The sequence below is a fragment of the Pithys albifrons genome, chromosome 8 (assembly GCF_047495875.1).
Source record: "Pithys albifrons albifrons isolate INPA30051 chromosome 8, PitAlb_v1, whole genome shotgun sequence".
NCBI classification, from domain to species: domain Eukaryota; kingdom Metazoa; phylum Chordata; class Aves; order Passeriformes; family Thamnophilidae; genus Pithys; species Pithys albifrons.
In genome coordinates, this window is record NC_092465.1 from 37,630,322 (window position 1) to 37,651,144 (window position 20,823).

At 40.7% G+C, this 20,823-nt stretch overlaps 1 protein-coding gene across 2 annotated transcripts in view; it reads left to right on the forward strand.

The window, feature by feature from the left end:
• SPAG16 (sperm associated antigen 16) overlaps nt 1-20,823 on the forward strand; it is a 425,449-nt gene that overhangs the window by 49,486 nt on the left and 355,140 nt on the right. For both annotated transcript variants that reach the window (XM_071562395.1, XM_071562396.1), the window contains exon 10: nt 10,001-10,131. In XM_071562395.1, coding sequence (XP_071418496.1) covers nt 10,001-10,131 — 131 coding nt within the window. The remainder of the gene's footprint in view (nt 1-10,000; nt 10,132-20,823) is intronic.

A 20,823-nucleotide genomic window follows, 5' to 3' on the forward strand; every position in this document is an offset into this window, starting at 1 on the left:
GTCAGTCACAGACCTTGTGGGTCTGGCTCCTGGTCTGTGTTGCTGAATCCAGAGCAGACTGAGCTCCTCACACCTCCAGGCAGCCCTTGGCATTCCCTGGCACTGCTGCACGCTGGGGAGGGCAGGCTGGCACTGCCTCCCTTCATATCCTGCAGGATCCACTTCCTGCAGTGCTCAAAATGTTTGTGGTGCTTAACTGTGATAGATAATCAGCTTTAGCGTGGTTTGATATAGCACTTGGTGCTTGCAACCATAGTAATCAATTAATTAGCTCTTTATTATGAAGAATCCATTTCTCTCTGCTATTGACAAGCAGAGTGCTTTGTACCTGCATGTCAGAGCACTCTTACAGCTTTGTTTTCATTATTTCTCATTATGTGCAGCTTGGGATAATGGTTACTTGCTGTCCTGAAATGGAGTCAGCATGATGAAGTGCAAACAGGGGTAACATGGACAGCATCTCTAACAGATAATTGCAAATAAATCAATAACTAATGGGCCCTGAATGTGTTTACCAGTTCATTGTAGTGATCTATGGACCTTTGTAAACCCTATGTGCCTTATAACAGTTATTGAGATGATTACAGTGTGTACTTTGGTCATGTGAAAAATTAGTGTGTACTGGCTGCTGGGATTGTAAACACAGCCTGAGGTGCCTGAAAATGCCTAAAACAGAAAAGTCATTTGAGGAAAAATAAAATTTGCTTGTTAATATTTCGAACCTCTAGTATTGATATTGGGATATTACTAGTGGTGGAGAGTCTTTGAGAACAGGTTATTTCTTGCTCATGAGAAGCACAAGATGAGATCATGTCAAACCAACACTCTTTTATCTTTTATAGTGCATGTTAAGGGTTGGACTCGATGATCTTGGAGGTCTTTTCCAACCCAATCGATTCTATGATTCTATGTTTTAGAAATAAAATAAAAACTACTTCAGATGAATGTATAATCTAGTCTTTTTTGTACTGATTTTTTTTTGGAACATGTAATAATACTCAAAATATATAAAATACTCGTTCTTTTAATACCAGGTCCCTAAACAGCAGACAACAAGTGAGCTGTTTCTGGCTCCAACCCTGGGGCCTTAAAATCAGTTCAAGTCCTGCAGTGGGAAGAATCTCACATAGAATCATAGAATGGATTGGGTTGGAAAAGACCTCCAAGATCATCGAGTCCAACCCTTGGTCCAACTCCAGTCCCTTTACCAGATCATGGCACTCAGTGCCACGGCCAAGCTCAGCTGAAAAACCTCCAGGGATGGGGAATCCACCCCCTCTCTGGGCAGCCCATTCCAATCCCTGAGCACTCTCTCTGTACTCTCACGTGAAGCACGGATGTCATGTAGGGTCTGATTTAATAAAATGACACCATGGTATCCATGATACTGTACCATACATCAGTATCTCTGATCTCGGGGGCCTTTTATACATTTAAATCCCAGTGTGTCATGTTTGGTAACTAATTCTTGATTCCTATGGCTGCTTCAAGAGAGCAGAGACATGAACTTATTTGAAGAAAGCATCTAAACTGTTTAGTTGATTCTACTGTGGGATACTTCTGTAGTAGAAAAAATTCATATTAGTCACTATGAACCGTTTTTAAAATATATATAGAAAGTATATAAAGAAGCCAGTACTGCAACATTTTGGAGTGTGTCAGAAAACTGAAGTGACTTGATGTCTGTCTTTTAATCAGCATTCCCTCTTTAACATGAGGGATTGTGTGGCATCAGCAGCGTGTGCTGCTGTTACATAAAATACTGCTGAAGTGTAATTGCACCATAATCAAAATTTTAAAATGCAAAATAAAACTATAATTGCAAGAAGTTGCTGTATTTTATTTCACCGTTGTTTATTTTAACATTGGTCATAAATTAGAGCAGCTTTTCAAGCATAAGCCTTTTAAAGGAAGGGATAGGGAATATCTTTGGGAATAGCACATGGTTATTTGTGGCTTGCAAACTGCCATGAAATTATAGACTAAACTGCCATGAAAATCCAGGAAATGATCGTGTACCTCAAAACATCATAGTTTATTGCAGTATTTTCATTAATGTTATTTTACTTCTCCCTGGCAAATGAGCAAGCTGAGCTTTGTAACAGTCTTTGCAGTTGTTTATTTAAGATTAAATTATCTACATAGTTGTGCTGTATGTTTATGTTGTATGGACATACTGTGTTGTGACTTGTAAAAGGTTGATTATGACATAATATTATTTTGAGAATAAGATATTCTTATTTTGAAATAAGAATGTCTTCTGTTACAGCTTGGTGACATGATGTTCACAAAAACCAGGGCAAGACACTGGGAGCTGCTCCAGATGAAATAGTACTGAATTTGTTCTTTCATGTGTGATGATTTTATGTTCATAACTCCTGTTAATGGCAATCAGAAATAGAAATCTAAAATCCAGGCATATCAGCATAGACTTTGTACTGTAGAGTTGTAATGATGTTAAATTAAGAAATTAATTTGAATTGAATGTATAAAGTTCAATTCTCACCACGAGGGAGTAGTAAATTAAAAGCTGGGTGATCATTATATCATTTTATTGAGGTGGTAACTGAACTCAGCACTCAGGGCATTCATGAACTGGAGTAATTTCACTGACTCCTCATTCACCTTGTTGACTCAGCAGAGACTGTTGGCCATGCAATATGCTGGAACAGACAACATTAGTCAAAAGAAGAGTTAAAAATACATTTGGTGAGGTAGCTGTGATGGTAGAAGTGTTGGAAGAAGCTGCATGTGGTATTTCAGTTACGTTCCAGTCCCCACATTTGAGTGTTGTGTTTATCCTTAACAAAGTCAGACACAGTCATGTTGCTTTAAACTGAGAAATGGGATTTACTTGTGCATCTGGGAAGGAGTTTTTAAGTTTTAGCAGAAGTTAAAATATTGCAGTGGGTTTATTTCTGTAGGGTTGGGCAATATGTTTGGCATAGAGTAAATTTTTTTCATTTTTTACTGTTACTCTCAGAAATAGTGGTGATAAAGTTAAACAAGCTGTAGTGCTACAAATGGGAGGAAAGATGCTGCATTTCAGTGATGGAGCTTTCTATAATTGTTGGCTTCCTCTGTTTTTTTTAAGCCTCTCCAATTATTAATCATATAAAAATATGGTTTTAATAGCCACAGTAAAAGAAACAAAGCTAGTGAAGTGAAGCAGCCTTAAGTTGATCCTGTTGATAGCAGAAAATAACTTGTCTGAATCTATCAAAGAGTGCTAATGAGAGCTCCAGTCAGAAAGTGATTGAGTGTCTGTGCTACAGGAGGCATGGATGGCAGCAGAGCTTTCTGCCTTCTTTGTTGCATAGGCAATGGCCACAGGAAAACCAGATTTAGCAGAGCCTTAAAACTGAGATTGTCAGGAGTGATTTTAAGTGTAAATTTAGTGTTAGCACCAGTTCACAAACTGTCTGAAGAGCTGCACTAGCCCTGAACTTGAAGACACAACAGTTTTACCACTGCTTTTTTTAATTAATCTGACTTTTACTCCCTCTAACACATTATCCTCGTGTTTATTTTATTAAAAAAGGAAAAATTGTCAGGGTTATAAACCGAATAAGGAGGATTTATGTGGCCACAACCTTTGTAGCTGAGCTTTATGGTTTTTATTAGCAAGCCAAGCAAGATGTAGCACACAATAAAAGTTTTACTACATTCTCCTGCTATTGCTTTCAACTTCCTTTCCTTACATTTCAGATGCTTAGAAAATAATTGTAGCATGATTAGCATAGTAAAATAATGTGTAAATGTGTTGTATTACAGTTACTGTGGACATTGGAACATTCTGAAATGGAGTTGTTTCAGTATTAGTCATACAACAGTGTCTGCTGACTGTTTGGCAGACACAGGATCTTCAGTGGCTGCACTGAATGCCTTCATTTCTTCCGTGCTCTTCTAGAAAAGGAAACTCATTCAGTTACAGAAAATATTAAAATAAAGAATGACATCATGCACAGCTACTGTATTTTATGTCGATTTTCTCTTATATCAAAGCATTTTATATTAATTTAATATTTTCCTGCTCGGTATTTGGTTCCTCCTGAAGCCACCAAAGCTGAGCTCCTCAGAGAACAGAGTATCAGGGTTTTCATAATGGGAAACAGGAACAAATTGGAATCTTTCTCAACTTAATTTGAAACTTTAAATATTTTTAGGCAACGTCAACAAAGAGTAAAGTGGGATTCGAAAATCTCATCATTTGCTTTCTGCTTATTTGACATAATTTATTTTTGATAGTCTGAAGACCAAAATTCATTCAGTGTGAGCAATTACAACCAACATTACTTTCATTCTTACTGATACATTTGTATTTTAAGAAGGTCTTGCTTATTTTCACCTTTTGAATGTATGGGTTCTTAGTAATCTCTGAGTTGTTTTGAAAGCTGGGATAGTTTGGACAAAAACTCAAGTCCAGTTGTGAAAACTATATATTTAATAAGGAGCTTCTGAGTAGATACATGATTTCCATGGGAATGGTTTGATATTTAAGAAATAAAATGGGGAAATTTCATTATATTGAAATCTGTTTGAAAAGAAATATATAAACATTTACTCTATAATATAAGCTTATCAGGTTGTTCAAGAAAAATAAGCAAACTGTTCTTAAAATTCTCTTTAACTTTGTGTAAAAAGGGAATTTCAAGGCTATGTCAGTGTTGGTATCAGTGATTAGTGCAGTGCTTTTTCTAAGTGCAGAGAGCAGACAGTGCTGAGTTTTGGGTAAGAATTGAGAATAGAGTGGTTTTTTATAAAATGTTCAGTGATACAAATTAGGCTTCTATGAGTCTTGCTGAGTCTTCGTCATAGACAAGTAGCTGTGCCATAAGAAGGACTTAATCTTCAGTGCTTTCTTCTCATTTCTGAACAAAATATCGAGTATTTGCTTTTTAAATTGAATGTGTGGACACCCCAGTGCCTGTGACTGATCGTGCACCTTGTGCATGTCTTAACTGCTGTCTGAGACTGACCTTGACAGTTTTCAGTTTGGAACTACTCATGATGACAGTCATCAATTTTTGCAAAAAAAAACCTTTAAAAAAAGTCTCCTTGTCCTCCCTTACACAGTTGCAGGGTGAGTTCAATTTTTAACATCTGAGTAAGGAGAAACGTAGATCTTCCTGTAATAATGATATAGACAAGGCCAAGCTGTGATTTAGATGGACTCATTTGGATGTTTTCTGTTTTCTATTAAACTCTACTGCATTTTTCTCAGCTGTGAGATGATTTAGATCAGTTTCACTTATCTATTCATTGCTTTATGTATGTTTTGACAAATGAGTCTCTTGTGCCTTTCTGGAGGAAAAAGAAGGCTGTAAACTTGCTCTGAAGAGCCTGCTATCAGAAGAGAAAGGGCAGAGCCTTACTGTGAGAACCAAGGAGAGGATAGGACAGAAAAGAAAGATTTCCAAGAGCTTTAAGGGTAAATTGTCTTAATTGCATATGTTTCCATTCAAGACAAGGTTGTATCTCATTAGGGAAAATTAAGGACTGGTTTGAGACCCAGAAGGTATGAGTTGACTTTACCAGCTATCCCAGAGAATTTGAGCTTGCTCTGGGGTAACATCACTAAATCCTCATAGGGTTCACACTCTTAAGTAAAAAGAAACTCCCCACCTCCCCTGCCCACAACCAACCAAACTGAAAAGGCTTGATATTTCTCTTCTCTTCTGGTTTATTTTCAGACCTCTGAGGTGTTATGGCATGAAATGCCTTTGAGTTCATGCACTCCTGACTTTGGTAGCTTTCTGCCTTCTAGTGTTTCATAGAGGTGTGGAAATACTGCATGTAAATGGTCCAAGAGTCCTGGCAGTTCTGTATGAGTGGCCCATGGTCTGCTGCACCTGTGCCTGGAGATAATGGGTGTGGTGTAGTTGTGAGGTGACAGCTGGGACAGTGACAAAGTTCTGCTTTTACCCATGTCAGTGACTGAGGACATTCAGAATGGCTTTGGTTCACAGAGCTTGTTTCCAAGGAGCTGTAACAGCCTGGCCCTGGAGGCTGCAATATGTAGTTCTGTAATACCTTGAGATACCATCAAGAGAATAAGCCACAGACTTGTTCCCAAGGGGGTTCCTTATTAATTTAGGGGAGAAAATAAGAGAACCAGGCAAAGGTTCAAAAAGGGCACTACACAAGCTGGACAAAAATTTCAACCACAATATCAACTCAGCACATCTTAATCTACTACTCTTAAGTAAAATCCAGTCCCTCCAGCTCCAGGCCACCCAAAACACTAAGAAAGGAGCAATACATATTCTCTCTCACATATGGATGTCAGAGAGAAGCTTAATAGATGTCAGAGAGAAGCTTAATAGGTTTTCATGTTTGTCACAGTACAAATGCCTGGTACATGGCAGATATAGGAGTGAAAAGAATTATTTTATATTGCTTTGACTCCATAGCACTCTGTACCTTTTCCTGAATTCTGCATGCACAGGACTCTTGCCAATGCTCAAGAAGCATCAGGCTTTGCAGTCAGTGTTTGTAATAAATATGTTTCACAGAGCCTTGTTATGCAAGGTCTCAACTTGTCTAATGGATTCTGTTACCCTTAGGACTTAGCAATTAGAAATAATAGAATAAGGATTAAATAATGACACTTCATTGCCCAAATTTGTTAGAGGAGAGGAGCTATCTTAGTATTAACATTCTTGAACATTTTTATTGTAGCAAGTTTTTAGGATAAAAATACCACATTTATTTCACAGTGATAAATGTTTGTATCTGGGGATAAAAAAGTCTATGTTGACCTTTAATTTCATAGGTAGCCTGTGTTCTTTCTGAGGAGCTCAGAACATACACACTGAGCAATGCCTCACATAAACTGAAGTTCTGACACTTTGTTAAATGAATACAGTAATAATCTCTCTTGGAAACACTGTGAGAGAACACCTTAAACCGGGACTGCATTGCAACTCCTCGGTGTCTTTCTCAGGGAGGAAATCTGCTCAGACCTTCAAGAATTGCATGAAGGCAGTGACAAATTGGGACTATGCTCACTTTTAGTTAACCTCTGTAGTCTGCATGTAATAAATACCACTGATTTATTCTAATTTGGAATATCTATGAATTTGTCTTGAAATGGACTTCAAAGACCTTCAGGAATGTTGTGGTTGAAAACAATCAGAACTTGGCATACAGTTCTGTAAAAATGCAGAACTTTAGCCATAAACATGTTATGATTCCCTCCTGTATTAACAATGCCAAATTAAAGTAATCTTTATGAGCATGTGATTGAAGCCACAGTCCACTGGAAATGTCTTCCAGGTCTTGGGTCTGTAATAGAAGCACTCATACTGGTCATTAAGTCATTAGCTTAATTATCTTCATAATCATTTTGAAAGTTTGACTCTGGTTAAGAGCATTCCTGTAGAACATGCAGGTTAGAGAGCTTCTGAAATGGGACACAAAAAGATATTCTTTTGATGGTTTGTAGTTCTGAAATTTCCTGTATGCCCATTCCTAAAAATTAACAGGGTGGCTGCCATCAAGTTTAGTGCAAACTAATTCTAAGAAATTTAGTGGTTATCCCTGCTGTGCCTCACTTATCAGATTAAAATACATTGGTTTTATTTGCTTCTTAATCTTAGTGGTTGGTGGGCATTTTAAAGAGTATGGCAATTTTGGTCTTTCCTTTAAGGCTTCTCACAGCAGGAGTTCCAATGGTGCAAACACAAGCCAAGTCTTCAGCAAACTGTGGAGTCTTGGGAAGTGGCTTTGTAATGACTGGTGCAGTCCTTAAAATATATTGTGCACTCTTACCCTCCTTACATTCTTTAATGACAATCTATTTTTAATAAAGCCATTTAGCTTGGTTAATTAGAGTTAGTAATAAATCTCCTAGTCTGCTGACTAATCTTAGACCAGGCTCAGGGAAAATGAGGCTGCAGGATGAACTACATGTGTTTTGGCTTTTTGTCAGTGTTACACTTGCAAGAAAGACCTTTGGAAGAATCCAGTGGCTTTGGCTCTAGGTGCAAGTCATGGAGCTAACCTCCATGGAAAATAGGGATAGCAGAGGGGTGCTGATACAAACCTTCATCTCCAGTTCTAGCCCAGTGTTCTGTGTCAGCAGAATGCCAGTTTTCTTAGCAGGTTTTTCCCATGAGATTTCCTGCAGCCATTGATGTTTCTTTCTCTACAATTCAGTCCTATGTTGTGATGCAACTTCTCTTCACTGCCTGAAGCTTTCTGGTCCTTATCCTCAGCTTCTGAAGTGTCAGGCTAAAGTAGGTCCATCCTAAACTGGCACATTCTACTGCACTGAACTAAGCAAATGTGATTCCCTCTTGGTGTTTCCAGCTTTTCCATGAGTATCCTGGAACAGACTAAAGCCAGCACAGACTGACAATACTCTCAGTGTAACTCTGAATGATCGTACTTGTGTAATCTGCTTTTTGGGACTGTCAGCTGTGCTGAGGGGAGGCCAAATGGACTGTACAGTTGTGACCTCAGATTATGATCTGCTCCTGATCAGCCTGTACAGTGTCCAGCAATAGGTCAGAGACTCACTGTGTGCAAGACTGAAAATACATGCATTCAGTTCTGTCAGTTTAGCTCTGTCACCCAGTTCCACAGGAACACTGTTTTCTTCTGTCTTCTCATTTTAAAGCACGTGGTTTAACTATCTGTTATTTTCAAGCACGTAGTTAACCACTACAAACAAATTGATGCTCAAATGTAGAGTCCTGAAGGAAGGACTTTGCTCCAGGTCTGTAAGTGATTGTTCCAAAGGCACAGATCCACAGCAGATGCTGCTTCCCTTGTCTGCTGCTTTGGAGAGGCTGTTAAAGCTGCAGATCCAGAACTCTGCCTCTTGGTGTAGTCTGTGTGTGAGTTTTTGCCGTTTATAATCCCAGTGGAAGCTGTTTCATTAAGCTGATAAACCAGTAATTACCCCCCAGACCCGGCTGCACTGAGCTTGGTAGTACAGCTCAGCTTTAATCTTTGCATCTCCAGAATGGGAGGTCGGCCGAGGGACAAGAAAGACAAGAAAATAAAGTTAAATAGATTTGGACAGTGGGAGTAGTTCTTTAGTTCCAAACTGAAGGAGCTTTCCAGCTGCTCAGTGAAGAAATGGAAAGGTTTACAGAAATTAACTTCTCATCATCATGGCTAGGCTTTGCAAACAAAGATTTGGGATAACTTCTTCTAAGAGTGGAACAAATCACTGTTTTAAATTGGTATTTAACAACTTCAAAACATTCTTTTGTATTTAAAGATCATTAATTCATTTACCTCCGTTTTGACTTTAACTTTTGTCTGCCTTCCACAAAAGAGTTACTAAAACCACAGACTGCTCTGAATTTAGTGTAAGGGCTTTTATAATAACAATTTAACAACCTTCCTTTTTGAGCATCACAACTTATTCCAGTAGCAGGAACATAAATGGCATGAACAATAAAAGTATTAGGCTGAAGTTTTGTCACTTACACCCATATTGTTACACAAACTATTTTATGAGCATAAATGACAGTAAAACTTTATGTGCCATTTTTTATTGTATCTCACTGTATCCACAGTACTGAGTTTTGTCTTTCCCATTACTGGTGTGTTGAACCACGTAAATGTTTTGGGGTTTTTTTCTGGTTTGGAGGAAGAAGGGATTTTGCTGTATAAACAGTCAATTCACACTTGGTTGCAGATAATGATTAGTACTATGGTTGATCTCTTTTTAGAGCAGTGCTATACTCACATAACTCCCCAGAAGTTAACTCCTAGGAAGAGAATTTTAAAAGAGCAAATGAATAATGTTCAGTTGTTTGCTATAGACCTCAGTCTTACAGTTATGCTTGCAGTAAGCTTTAACAGTATGTGTCAAAGCTAATAACATCAGGGTAACAGTGATTAAAAAGTGATAAAATTGAATGGAGGAGAAAAACAGAGGAGAAAAAATAAGACAAAATTGTATTTTCAAAATAGTAACATAGTAGGTAGCACATTGTGTGAAGTTACGCAGCATTTCTGAGACTTTTGTGTTTTTCTCCAGCATTCAGAGTTCCCTGTGGATCCTGAGGTGAGCACAAACCTTGAGTGTGCAGAAGCACATCCTCAGCCCCTGGAATGTGGCGAGTATCGGCTGAGCAGCCTTGTGAAGGTGCACGACTTCGCAGTGAGCTGGTAGGGACCCTGCCACTACAGTGGTGTTGTTATGTACCTGCTGGGGTTTATTTTTCAACAGGTCATTGAGAAGCATTTACTGCAAGTAAATTTCTGAAAAATTACTGGCAGCAGTCAAGGGAACTTTCTCTCTGAAGAATGTGAAAGTGGAAAAAATGATCATGAAATGTAGTAGGAGTGTAAATACAGTAAAACACCTGGGCAGAACTGTTTGAGCTTCATCTTTTATGTAAGAAGGGTGGGATTCAGTGGATATGAAAATGGGAACCAGAGATGACTGTAAACTCAGGTTCCAGGAAACTGAATTATAATGCTGAATATTTCTGCTATTTGTATTTGATTGCAGTTTATTCCCTTGGGTCAAAAATCAGAAGAGTTTAAATTTGGATTAGCTTGAGTGTGCAAATAGCCTGTAAGCAATGACATTGGGGGCTTGTTTGCTGCAGCTGAGGAAGAGGGAACCTAAAAATATTTTTTAAGAAGTTAGACCTTGTAGCTAAGTTCTGATAGTTCTGACATATTGTCCAGGTATGAATATATTTTTAAATTAATGTTAATATTCTTTTGTCATTCACATAAACTCGATGGAGCTTGCTGCTGTTCTGGCTGTACTCAGAGTGCTGGTAGATCACTTCTGGAGGTAGTTCCCTAAAGAAAAGCTGCATTCCTACCCTTGATCATAGAAACTTAATTTCTTGCTATATCCAGGAACCATAATTCAGTGTAGTTATGTTGTAAGAGTCAAAAACTTGGGCAATGGAAATCTCCTGCAGATTAAGAATTTGACAATGGATTGACTTGTTACAAAAAATATCAGTGTTGTGGAGAAAGAGTGGTACACCAAGTGAACAGGACACAGCCAGAGCCAAGGGAAGCAGAGGTACATGTGGGTACATGATGATGTGGGTGTAAGGTAAGTTGTCTGTGAGAACAGAAAGAAAATAATGACAAAGCAAAGGTGACAGACACTTTTAGGTGTCTGCCCATATTTTGCAGTAAATAATCCCCACACTGCTCTGAGCTGTGACCTTGCTGGGCAGGCTTCTGCTTAGGCTCCCAGATGATCAGTTTTGGTTTCCTCTCTGGTTTTGAATAATTTTCTCCCAAATTGTATAGTCATATTGGTCCTAGCATGAAAGAGAGCTTGCAACTGCTGTCTCTGTGCTTCTCCTCTCCTCTCTCTGTGCTTTTTATTACAGACAGAGTGCTCAGGCATTGGAATGGGCTGCCCAGAGAGGGGGTGGATTCCCCATCCCTGGAGGTTTTTCAGCTGAGCTTGGCCATGGCACTGAGTGCCATGGTCTGGTAAAGGGACTGGAGTTGAACCAAGGGTTGGACTTGATGATCTCAGAGGTCTTTTCCAACCCAATCCATTCTGTGATTCTTTGATTCCTCCAAGGAGGCTGTAGTAAATTCACCCAAAATATTAGTGGGTTCTTTATCTGAAGAACACCAAGTTCAGGACCAGCATGTTTAAAAAACATCCAAACTAAAAAGAAAAGCAGTCTGGAGGAGGAAGAAGAAAACATGTCCACACTTGGGAAGATTTTCAGTGGCTCAGGTGGATTAACCATCCCACTGTAACCTCTCAGGCTGCACCAGCACCAGCTCTGTGTGCTGACAGGCTCGAGGCAGCATTGCCTTGCTGCTCTTTGCCTTGTTCAGTCTCCCTTTACCTGTAGAGGAAGCCAGATTGGAGTTGCAAATTACTTCAGAATGTTGTTGGAAACTACTTGTGACTCTTGCAGTACAGAATGTATGATTGAAAGTATTACAAGCTCATGGACTAGTCAAGAAAGGAACCTCTACCAAACCTTTTCCATTGTCTTACAGTTGAACAACTGGTAAATATCATATATGTTCATGTTAGACTATTCCTTTTTTTTCTTTGTCTTTCTTGAATTGTATCTTTATATCTTTTGTACTGACAGCATTTTTGTAGATTCTTACATCCAGTGCTTTAGTTATTGCTGGAAGAGATACTTCATTGTGCTGGGGAATTTTAAGTATTTTTTGCAGCTGATAACTGGATACCACACCTTAAGGACACAATGCCACTTGAGAAAGCAATTTGCTAGAATAAAAATGAATTGGATGTATTTAAACTTATTTGGAAACACTTTAGAACTTGCTTGGAGAAACAGCAGCCACACTGAAAGAAGCCTGAGCTTCATACACTGGAAATGTGATACTGACTTTCATGTAAAGACAATGCTTCAAAGAAAATGAGAGTTTGAGATAGTGCTCTAAAATTAACTGAAATGCTTATTTTTTTAAAAAAAAGTAGCAATATAAAAGCATGTAAAGAACAAAAGAATATTAAAGTGTTCTTGGAAAGGTGTAAACGACATAATGGAACTTTTCATTTGGTTCAAAAAAAATCTGTGTATGTGATGGCCATATTTTCTATCTGTTTAACCATGTCTTAAGGAAAGCACTTAAAACTTGTTTCAATTAACAAAGATTTTTCCTGCCTGAACACTACTGCCTAAAATCCCTCTTTTTGAGTGATGGAAAAGAAAGACTGTCTTGTTTCTCTTGTTATTGCTGGAAGGTGTATTGTGGGCTGGTTTGCCTTTTCTTGACAGTGTTTCCTACAGTATTTTTTTAAACATGCTGCTCAATTTCAAACAAATTTGACAGGGGAACAAGAGACTCAGAAGGCCTGAGGTTCCCATGTGCTGCAGGGGAACAGATCTCTGTTGAAAAAGGGTCACTTTAAGGCCCTGTTGGCTGCAGGTGGCCCAGAACTCAGAGGAAAGAAGTTGCAAATACTCCATTTTTGGGGAGGAAGAGCTTCAAATGGAGCTCATACCTTATTAGGTGCTATAGAATCCAATCTCAAGGCACACAGCTAATGCACACAGAGCTTGGCTTATCAGTTTTAGTTTGACACAGCAGCTATTTAGTCCCAAATCTTCCTTTCCTTGGAAGTCCAAGAGGTTATTAAATGCATAAATCAAGATTTTTCAGAGAAGAATGACTTAGATTAAATTATCAGTGTAGGAAATGATATAAAAATGGCCCATTTGAAGAAATTCTGAACTCTCACTAAATATATTTCTGATAATTATGATTGTCTATTTGATTTTTCAGACACAAGGGGGAAATTCATATCCACCAGATGAAACTTAATTTTTTCTTGTAGATCATAGGATAGATGGAAAACATTCTGTTACTTGTGAGGTCAGATTTGCTTTTTTTATGGCTTAGGTTTTGCTCACCTGAGCCAGTGTATCAAGAAGACAGAACAGAGTCTGGTTTATGTGTGGATGTTACCAGATTTCTTTATATTTCCTTAGAAACTGGAGTGCCTGCAAATCCAAATTCACAGTTTTCCCCTGCCATAAAGCTGATGCAGATTATTCTTCAGCCCTTCATCAGAATTCATTGAAACATGTATTGGCAGAGGGGCAAGAAAAATCCCTTGGGAAACTATGTTTGTTTTCTTCTAAAGCTGAATGATTCCCACTTCTCAAACCACCACATGGGTGCTCCTTTCTGCATTAAGCTCACATTTCTTCAGTGTCCTTTTAAATATCCTGGTAAATTCTGCCTGCAGGAGGCACTATAATGAGAGCTATGAGGGCTAAAGTCTTCCTCAGTCTTGTTCACATCCTCCTCACCTGCTCCCTGCACCTTTGCTGTAACCCCGAGGAGTCTGCACGGTTTCCAATGGGAGGGACTTCTCCAATGGGAGGGACTTCTGCTGTCACCATATGCAGCTCTGCATCTGCCATGGCTTCTCTTGTCTTCACCTGGGAAAAGACAGATGCCCATAAAAACATTACTCAGTGCAGTGTCAATGGTCAGCACAGTGTTGGAAACTTGGAAAATGTCAGGTATTATTTGGGAGAGATTATTACATTACCTAACATGAAGCTGAAAAATAAACATTTTTTCTTTTTTCTTTTTTCTCTTTTTCTTGCTATTTTTTAAGTTGTCATGCTCTTGTCCTCTTTTTTGCTTCTCATGCAGCCCTCCATTCAAATTTTATTTAATGTTTATCATGCCTAGTCATTGCTTTGATGCAATTGCTGTACTCACAGTCAGAACTGGCATAGAATTTGTAAAGTATATGGCCTAATATATGCACCAGGGGAGGCTTGTATTGGATACTGGGAAAACTTTCTTCACTGGAAAGGTGGTCAGGCATTGGGATGGGCTGCCCAGGGCAGTGGTGGAATCACCATCCCTGGAAGTGTTGAAAAGATGAGTGGATGTGGCACTTGGGAGACAGTTTAGCAAGGACCCCCAGTGGTGCTGAGTTAACACTTCCACTCACTGATCTTAGAGGTTTCTTCCAATCTTAATAATTCTGTGATTCTGTATTTTAAGTGGATGTTTTACCTACTAAGTATACCTGCATAAATAGAAAATGTATTGTATGTTATTCTTGTTTACATGTAGCCTCATGTTCTCAAATCCTTTATCCTTGTTTGATAGTTTGTCAGAGAAAAAGATAGAAAATTGCAAATGCTCTGCCTAGGCACAGTCAAAATATGAGGCTGGAGATAATAGTAAAGAAAAGCAAATACAAAATGTTTAGTGATTATCCTGCCTTTCCTGATGGGCCCAACAAAAGATAACGTTTCAATAGGGACTAATTCATCATTATACTTTATTGTACTGGTTTCCACTTTTTTTTTATCAGTGGATTACAGAGAAGATTTTAAAAAACTTATCTCTTTAGGAACCATGAAAATTGACTTGCAGCATGAAATTGTGTAATTGAAATGAAAGGCACAGTCTTGTGATCCTTGGTGCCCAGGGATGGAGGGGAGAAAGCCCTGCAGAACCCCAGACTCTTTCCCTTCCCACTTCCTGCCTTTTCTCCCTGAGACATGAACACATATGAGCACACAGGTGCATGTGCACATCACACAGAGGAATCAGCTCTGCAGGGCAGAGAATTCGGAGTGTTGACATGAGGAACTTCATTTGAAATAAGTTATAGCCTTAAGTTTGCTGTAAAATAAGGGGATATTGATGTGCATTGTCTCTTTAGAGTTCAGATGTTTCTTTTTTTACACTGAGGTCTTGGGGCAGAGACAATATGGCCTTGTGTGAAGAACTGTGTGTTTTCCTGTGCCAGTCAGACTTTGGTACCTGTGCTGTTTTGATCCTTTATAGACATTACTACCAGTTTTCTGTTTAATTCCCAAACTTCCACTTTCTTAGAGTTACTTCTGGAAAGAGCAGGAGATTAAGAGTGTGCTGTGTATAAAGGAAATAGCAGGAGTAGCACAGATGATTTCTAAGGGAACACCTTGGTAGCTTTTTCTGTGCTCTTCCCATGTGCCAAAAGCTCTGTATGAACATCCTGAAGCAGTTTTGTCCTGGTCTGTCTTGTCACTCCCTGTTACTCTTAGTGATGCCTGTAGATTCTGACAGCAGGTACCCTGATGGTTTGCTGAGACTGCTGCCTGTCAGACTGACAAATGTTTTCTCCCTTTCTCCTGTGCTCTGCACATTTGTTTCCATCTCTCTGTTGTCTTAGAGCTGGTGAAGTAATGTCATTTTCTTCCATGTCTGAATAATGCCAAGGAAAATAGGGTCCATCTACCAAGAGGTGATCAGTCATACAAACACAAGGCAGGAAAGAGGATCCAAAATCCAAAATTAATGTGAAAATTTCCTCTTGAAAAAGAATTTAGGATGGTAAAAAAATCCTTACTAATTATTTAAACTCTCTTCTTGCTTCCTAGGGCATTAGAAAAGATTTTTTTTTATTATTGAATTACATTTTTCCATTAACAGTAAAACTTTTTAATTGCACCATCATGTTCTGATTTCTTGCATGAGTAGCTACAGTGAATTAGAGATTTGCATTAGCAACACGAGCTGCTGCTTAATTTTCCTACAGAAACTATACCTGCTTTTAAAGGAATATGACATTACAAGCATCTCTCCTATGGGGAAAAGCAGAGAGAGCTGGGACTGCTCAGCCTGGAGGAAAGAAGGCTTAGGGACAGCTGTTATCAATCAATGTGTGCAAATACCAAAGGCAGGATGCCAAAAGGTGCCACCAGGCCCTTTCCAGTGATGCCCAGTGACAGGGCCAGAGGCAATGGGCACAACCTGAAGCACAGCAGGGTCCCCGTGGGTATCAGGAAATGCTTTTTCTCTGTGAGGGTGGCCACAAATTGGCATGGGGTGCCCAAAGATGTTGTGGAGTCTCCCTCCTTGAAAATATTCCAAGCCATCTGGATGTGGTGCTGGTCAGCTGGCTCTGTGTAGCCCTGCTTAGGCACGGAGGTTGGACCAGATGACCTCAGAGGTCCTGTCCAGCCTCAGCATTCTGTGATTTAATTGTGTATAGGGCATACATAAATACATATAAGTAATGGGTCTAATTATACATACAGATACATGTGCTATTAAATTTTGTCTGCTGAGTAAGTGTAGACTGTGCAGTTGCAGGATTTGATTTTTGTAAGTGCTGAAATATTCAAATACTCAATTGGGCCTCTTATGAAATAATCAGGTTCTGTCTCTTTTAAGAAGTAGAGATATGAGTGGAAGCTTGAGTTAATCCTTATCTCCTTGTCTGTGTGGAAAAAAAAAATCCTCATTTCCCTTATTTTATCTCCATTTTATCAGCCTTTGAATAGGTTTGAAGGAGCTAATGTAAGAGAGAGTTAAATGTAGAGTTAACAGGTCACTTGGTGCATCTTCCTGACACAAGAGCAGCTCCACCTGGGTCACTCTGACAGGTCACTCAGTGCTTGCAGTAAGGGTTTTTCTATGGTGTTTTTAACTCTTAACTTTACCAGATATATCCTGTCAAATATTTTAGCATGCAGTGGATGTTGTTAATGAATTTATCTTTCTCTTTGCCATATGGGAAATTCAAGTGCTTTCCTTTCATAAATTCTTGCATTAATGCCTTTTTCCCCCCCTATAACTGGTCTGTATGAGAAGTATGAATGTGTGTTTAAACTGCACACGAGGTTCTTACAAAGAACAGGAGACAAATAACTCTGGAGCCCCAAAGTGTGGTGGGAACATTCAATGCTACTTAGAGAGGGATGGAAAGACTACACTGGCTCTGTGCTCATGGGTATTCTGCCAGCTGAGACCTCACTCACATCCTTATTTCCTCCACAGTCCTGTGAGATGGCTCTATCCTCATGTGAAATAATTCCTGCAAGATTACTTAAGTGGAAGAGCCAGAAATTAAATTCATGTCTTCAGAGTCACAGTTCAGTGCTTTAACCTTCGATTTCAGAGTATCACTGTTTCCTACACAAATTAACTTCTTAATTTCTTTCTGCATTAAGGCCCACATGGTAATGGAGGGGTTATTTCATGGACTTCATGTTTATTATCCCACAGGCTGTGCAGCAGCTTCGGGGTGTGTGTGGAGGAAGTGCTCAATAGGAAAGTGTCAAATGCATTTTAGCTCCTTGTAATGCTGTTTAATAGGAGGAAAAGTGAGCTCTCCGTGTATAATCAGTGAGAACTGTGTGGCTCACACTCTGATAAGCTCTGTGAGGGCTTTCTGCCAGGGCAGTGTGGGTGCACAGCTCCTGGGTCTGGCCCTTGCATCCTCATCTGCAGCTTTGTATGGCCCAACTTCACGAACAAAGATTTGGGCAGGGCTCTCCCCACGTGCCCTTCCAGCCTGTGCAGTGGATTGTTCAGGTGAGGCTCAGCGTGCCCAGAACTGGCCCCACTGTTTAAGTCCCAAGGTCCATTTGTCACAGCTGAGCGAGCTTGGACAGTGACAGTGAAGTCCTTGGGACTGTCACAGCCCCTGGTACTGACCGGGGCTGACCCTGCTGAGCATCCGAGATCTGACGGGATGGGATGGCAGGGAGGGATTGAACTGCCAGGGGACGGACCCCACGGAGACTCGAACTCAGGTCCTTGGGATTCAGAGTCCGGAGTGCTCCAAGGAGACTCGAACTCAGGTCCTTGGGATTCAGAGTCCAGAGTGCTCCACGGAGACTCGAACTCAGGTCCTTGGGATTCGGAGTCCGGAGTGCTCCATGGAGACTCGAACTCAGGTCCTTGGGATTCAGAGTCCAGAGTGCTCCACGGAGACTCGAACTCAGGTCCTTGGGATTCGGAGTCCGGAGTGCTCCACTGAGACTTGAACTCAGGTCCTTGGGATTCAGAGTCCGGAGTGCTCCACTGAGACTCGAACTCAGGTCCTTGGGATTCAGAGTCCAGAGTGCTCCAAGGAGACTCGAACTCAGGTCCTTGGGATTCAGAGTCCAGAGTGCTCCACGGAGACTCAAGCTCAGGTCCTTGGGATTCAGAGTCCAGAGTGCTCCACGGAGACTCGAACTCAGGTCCTTGGGATTCAGAGTCCAGAGTGCTCCACGGAGACTCGAACTCAGGTCCTTGGGATTCAGAGTCCGGAGTGCTCCACGGAGACTCGAACTCAGGTCCTTGGGATTCAGAGTCCAGAGTGCTCCACGGAGACTCGAACTCAGGACCTTGGGATTCAGAGTCCGGAGTGCTCACTGAGACTTGAACTCAGGTCCTTGGGATTCAGAGTCCGGAGTGCTCCACTGAGACTCGAACTCAGGTCCTTGGGATTCGGAGTCCAGAGTGCTCCTCGGAGACTCGAACTCAGGTCCTTGGGATTCAGAGTCCAGAGTGCTCCACGGAGACTCGAACTCAGGTCCTTGGGATTCAGAGTCCAGAGTGCTCCACGGAGACTCGAACTCAGGTCCTTGGGATTCAGAGTCCGGAGTGCTCTCCTTTACACCACGGGGCAGCCCCAACACAGCAATAATGAAGAAGGAAACGGTTCCTTTAGCTCTCCCTTTTTGTCTTCCCCCTACTCCCTTTTTCCTTGGTAAATGTTCTTTGCTGTTCATCTCTAAAGCTTTTGGCTCTCATAGTCTTAAGCAGCCTTTTTATGTGTTGTTAGCTGTGCCTGCAGCTCTGGCCCCAGCGGGAGGGCCGTGGCTGGAACGGGCAGGTTGAACCCGCGGCACCAATAACTGAACTCATGGAGTTCTGTTATGGTGCACACACGAAACGAGCTGGAAACCTCTGTCATTATGTTAGGGGGCAAGCATCTTCACCAGAAAAAAAGAATATTTTCAGGCAGGTCAACAGAGGGGAAGCACATAGTATTTTATTTGTCTTTTACTAGTTACCTTCATAGTTATTGAAGCTGATTTTGCAGGAAAAGCTGGAAGTACTTGTTTGCAAAAACATGATTATAAAAAGATGCTGTTATAACTTTATTAAGGCTCTGGTGTATTCTCCATAGACTGAAAGTTATGAGACCAGGTAACTGTCACCTCTACTAAATTTGTTGTTTTTTCCTGTTATTCCCAAAACTCTGTGGACAGAAAGCAATTGAATAGATTGGGTTAGTAATTTTCTGATAAGTGTTTAACTGAAAGCAATCAGCCTGTGGTGATCCAGCCATTGTGAACACCAAATAAACTAAAAAACTAAACATTTAATTCAAGTGAGCTTATGTTGAACAGATATAATTTATGAAAAATGAAAGAAATGGTTTTGTCACTTGTTATACAGAATGAAGTACGACCTTAAAGAAAGTTATTTTGAAAATAAGTTTGCTTATAAATGTATTTTACCGTGTGAAGAAGATGTTGAGATTTGATTGGAATTAAATATATTTCTGAGCTTTAAAAAGATAAAATATTGCAGAAGGGAATTCATATTGTGGGATGTTTTTTTAAATGCTAAGATTTTTTTGGAAGAGTAAAATGCTAAAGTTTAGGATTTTGAAAAGATGAATTATATCTGTCTTGATGCTTCACTGACTTTGATATGATTTTAAACAGTTTTCTGCAAGAAGGTCCTCAATTAAAGTACAAGATGTAATTTTTCTTCTAACCTGAACAGCCATTTACCTTTTTATTATGTGTTTGGCACAAATTCAGAGCTGCTGTTTGTCAAAATACTAATCATAGAATCATAGGATCGATTGGGTTGGAAAAGACCTCCGAGATCATCAAGTCCAACCCTTGGGCCAACTCCAGTCCCTTTACCAGATCATGGCACTCAGTGCCACAGCCAAGCTCAGCTGAAAAACCTCCAGGGATGGGGAATCCACCCCCTCTCTGGGCAGCCCATTCCAATGCCTGAGCACTCTCTCTGCAAAGAACTTCTTTCTGCTCTCCAACTTCAATTTCCCCTGGCAGAGCTTGAGCCCATCGTGCCCCCTTGTCCTATTGCTGAGTGCCTGGGAGAAGAGACCAACCCCCACCTGGCCACAACTTCCCTTCAGGCAGTTCCAGACAGTGCTGAGGTCACCTCTGAGCCTCCTCTTCTCCAGGCTGAACACCCCCAGCTCCCTCAGCCTCTCCCCACAGCACTTGTGCTCCAGTCCCTTCTCCAGCCTCGTTGCTCTTCTCTGGCCCCGCTCCAGCCCCTCAAGCTCTTGCCTCAACTGAGGGGCCCAGAACTGAACACAACACTCAAGGTGTGCCCTTCCCAAGGCAGAGTCCAGGGGAAGGGTCACTGCCCTGGTCCTGCTGGCCACGCTAGTTTGGATCCAGGCCAGGATCCCCTTGGCCTTCTTGGCCACCTGGGCACACTGTTGGCTCCTGTTGAGCTTCCTGTCCCTCAGTCCCCCCAGGTCCCTCTGCCTGGCTGCTCTCCAGCCACTCTGTGCCCAGCCTGGAGCGCTGCAGGGGGTTGGGGTGGCCAAAGGGCAGGACCTGCACTTGGCCTTGTTGAACTCCATCCCACTGC